This window comes from Coffea eugenioides, chromosome 10 (genome assembly GCF_003713205.1).
Source record: "Coffea eugenioides isolate CCC68of chromosome 10, Ceug_1.0, whole genome shotgun sequence".
NCBI classification, from domain to species: Eukaryota; Viridiplantae; Streptophyta; class Magnoliopsida; order Gentianales; family Rubiaceae; genus Coffea; species Coffea eugenioides.
This window is the reverse complement of record NC_040044.1, coordinates 36,974,021-36,977,589: the sequence shown is the minus strand read 5'-3', so window position 1 is coordinate 36,977,589 and position 3,569 is coordinate 36,974,021. Positions and strand designations below refer to the sequence as shown.

Here is a 3,569-nt window from a genome sequence, read left to right as displayed (position 1 = left end):
AGAAATACAAAAGACCGTAGGAAAGTGGTTCCTAGGCCAATAGGCACTTACAAAAGAGTTTAGAAAATATTCCTAAACTCAAAATAAGAGAGCCTAAAATATTTGACTGAATGGGCTAGATGACTCAAGAAGCTAATAGCCCATATAACTCTCTTGAGTGGTGCAATTAACTTCAACATATGAGGCCTATATTTATAGGCACAAAACGGAAGGCATCCTCAGCTTTCCTCCGATGTGGGACGAACCACAATTCTTCTGGTCAGCAATTGCGGCTTCAACAGATATCAGATTGTTCGCTCAGGTGGAGGAGATTGATAGACTAAGCTCCATGTTTGTGCAATGCTCTTTTTATTTAATACCAGACGAACAAAAAGATAGAAGTAGACAGATTAGTTCATATGCTACAAGCATTCCATTGGACGAGGAGCGCTAGCTTCCTTTGTGTCTGTGTACACGATGTATAGTGTGATTGGGCCTTTGCCCATACTTTTGTAATTTTACAATGATTATCAATATAATCTTCTAATGTTTCCGGAAAAAAAAAAAACAATATTTCTTTATAATATTATAAGTATTTTTATTTTTATTTATTAAAAACTCAAAAATTAAACGTCTTACCCAGTGCTTTCGCATTTTAAAACATTGGCTGTAGGACCTCTTGCTGAACCAAAACATGATGATACCAAGGAGGAAGAGGATGAGGAGAACAGTTCCCATCTCATCAAATTTCTGAATGATAGAGGTGAATCATCAGTGGTTTATGTTTCTTTTGGGAGCGAAATCTTTTTGTCCAAGGAAGACAGGGAAGAGATGGCGTACGGGCTGGAGCTGAGTAATGCTAACTTCGTATGGGTACTTAGATTTCCCGTGGGAGATGCCATTGCCCTTGAAGAAGCCTTACCAGAGGGGTTTCTCGAGATGGTGAAAACGAGGGGAGTGGTGGTGGATGGATGGGCACCACAGGCTAAATTCTTGAACATCCCAGCACTGGTGGTTTTGTGAGTCATTGTGGATGGGGCTCTTTTATGGAAAGCATATATTATGGGGTTCCATTGTTAGCCTTGTCCATGCTTTATGATCAGCCTCACCACGCCAGATCACTTGCGGTAGAGGTTGGTGTTGGCATTGAGATGTTGAGGGATGAAGATGGGCGGATCAAGAGGGAAAATGTTGCTAAAGTCATAAAAGAGGTGGTCGTAGAGAAGACAGAGCTGGGAGAATCAGTGAAACAAAAAGCTAAGGAATTGAGTCACAAGTTGAGAGAAGAAGGTGAAGAAGAGTTGCATGAATCAGTAGAGAAGCTTAGGAGCTTATGCAAAGGTTGACGCAAGGGGGACAGGCAAGGGCAGCCGTTCTCCCAAAAGTTTTCAAAATTTTAATATCCTCTTTATAATTTTAGTTGTCAACTAAAATTATATTACATTGGATCTGAAACATAATTATCAGTAGTTATTTTTGTTATTTTGTTTAATTTGTTTTGATAAAATGTGTTATGCCAAATTAACAATTGCTTGGGTTGGGGTGGGGGTGGGGAAGGGATAAGTTGGATAGTACGGAAGGAGAGAGTATAAGTAAGAAATCATGAATTCGAAACATTTCACTTATAATAAAATACACTGAAAAAATAACAATTACTTTTGTTATAAAAGTATTTGATTAGGATTTACTTTACCATGTGATTAGTACTACTTTTGAATAATAATTAAGAAAATATTAAGTTTATTTTAACCAAATTTTATAAAACAAAACAACTATTTAGTTTCTTTGATTACTATTCCCTCCATCCCAAATTGTTTATCACATTTCAGAATTTCAACTTTTTTGAAAATAGTGATACAATGGTGATGTTAATGGATTTGTTTTCATTATTGCCATCTAAAATTCAAATTTTACATTTGAATATATTATTAAAAATAGACAAAGATGAGGATAACGTTGGAAAAAGAGATCAAAAGTAATCTTGATTTTAGTAAGATAAGAAATATTTTGGGACATTTCAAATTAGAAAGTATGAAACTTTTAATGTGATGGAGGGATTATAACTTTTCAATAGCAACTAAGGTAACATTGTACATGTTACGTAGGAAATCAAAGACAAAAAAAAAAAACCAATAAACTATCATACAATTGAAGAAGTTCCAGCCGCAGCTATCAATGCCTTGCATTGATAGTAAATACCACAATATAGAGTCTAATTTTCACATTCTTTATGCTTTGTCTGTATTTTTTAAAAATTTCTTATGCCTAATTATAATATATTGAACTTTCATTTTATACTTTGTATGCTTATTTGTTATAGGATTTTTTTTTCTTCTATTATATCATTGATCATTCGCTCCCCCAAACTAAAATCCCGGGTCCGCCATTAGGTTTATGTAGCATGAACTAACAGAATACTGAATCGAAGGAATCCCATGTAGCAAGAATACTGAATCGAAGGAATCCCGTGTATCTCAATTGTTTATGATGAAAATATTCTATAGCATGTGTTAATGAACTAACAGGGAGCAAGGGGTTTGAACTTTGAAGGTAACGAATGTGATGAAGATCTTATCAGAAAATCATTTAATTCACAAATGTCAGAATGGACAAGATCTATTAAGTTTGTGTTTCTTTTTGCCATGGGGAAAGGAAACCTCGTCATTTTTGCTTGCATGCATGTATCAAACTTCTTTTGTCCATTGGTCAAATCATGAAGAACTATTACATTTAATTATTTTTCAAAAATCAAACTATAACCCATGTTAAACTATATAAATAAGGTGAGTTATTGTACTTCAAACTAATAAAATGCACCGTCTAACAAGTTTACGCATTCTGTTAGGATATGTTTTTTTTTTTTTAATTTCCGAATAGATGAATAATTTTTTTACTTTGAAAATTTTTTTTCAGCACGTGTTTCTTATACTTAATTATTTGCTTCCCGTGCGTAGGCAAAGGTCCAAAGCTAGTTATATATTAAAAATAGAAGATGAAGAAATTTGTGCGGCACAATATTAAGTGATTTGGAAATTGTAAAAGTTGGGGAATGAAGAAAGGGATTGCCAATGCAAGAAAAACGGAAAGAAAAATTGTAGCTGCAAATGGGTTCCGGCAAGAATTCTACATAAGCAGTCCTTACTTGTGACTTATGGCAATGATAGAAATTTTATATATGTTAATCTTATACCAATGATCAGCAATTCTTAATTTCTCGGTAGTTAGGACCCGATTCGACATTTAGGTTCCTTTTAAGTTATTGTTTCTTCCAAGTTTTATCATGCTAATTTTGTAAGGCGAAGCATTATTTTGTGCACTCATGTTCTGGTTAATTTGTTGGGGGTTTTTTAGCGCGAAATAAACGACTACTGAGATATCAAGAATACAATAATTTAATAACAATTAAGTTACAAGCATAAAAGATGAATGGCACACAAGATTTAACATGGTTTAACTCTATCATTGAGTCTATGTCCATGGAGAGAAATTTTGATCTTTACTATGAAAGAAAAACTCGACACAAGAATATAATTTGAACCCAAATCCAACTTTGTATACCATCTCTCATTTCGCAAGAACACACACACACA

At 34.0% G+C, this 3,569-nt stretch overlaps 1 protein-coding gene across 1 annotated transcript; it reads left to right on the top strand.

The window, feature by feature from the left end:
- Positions 1-232: 232 nt before the first annotated feature.
- On the top strand, positions 233-1,325 carry LOC113750803 (beta-D-glucosyl crocetin beta-1,6-glucosyltransferase-like). Its single transcript, XM_027294746.1, has 3 exons — positions 233-380; positions 653-990; positions 1,083-1,325. The coding sequence occupies exons 1-3, from the start codon at positions 233-235 to the stop codon at positions 1,323-1,325; spliced, it is 729 nt and encodes a 242-aa protein (XP_027150547.1).
- The last annotated feature ends 2,244 nt before the right edge of the window (positions 1,326-3,569 follow it).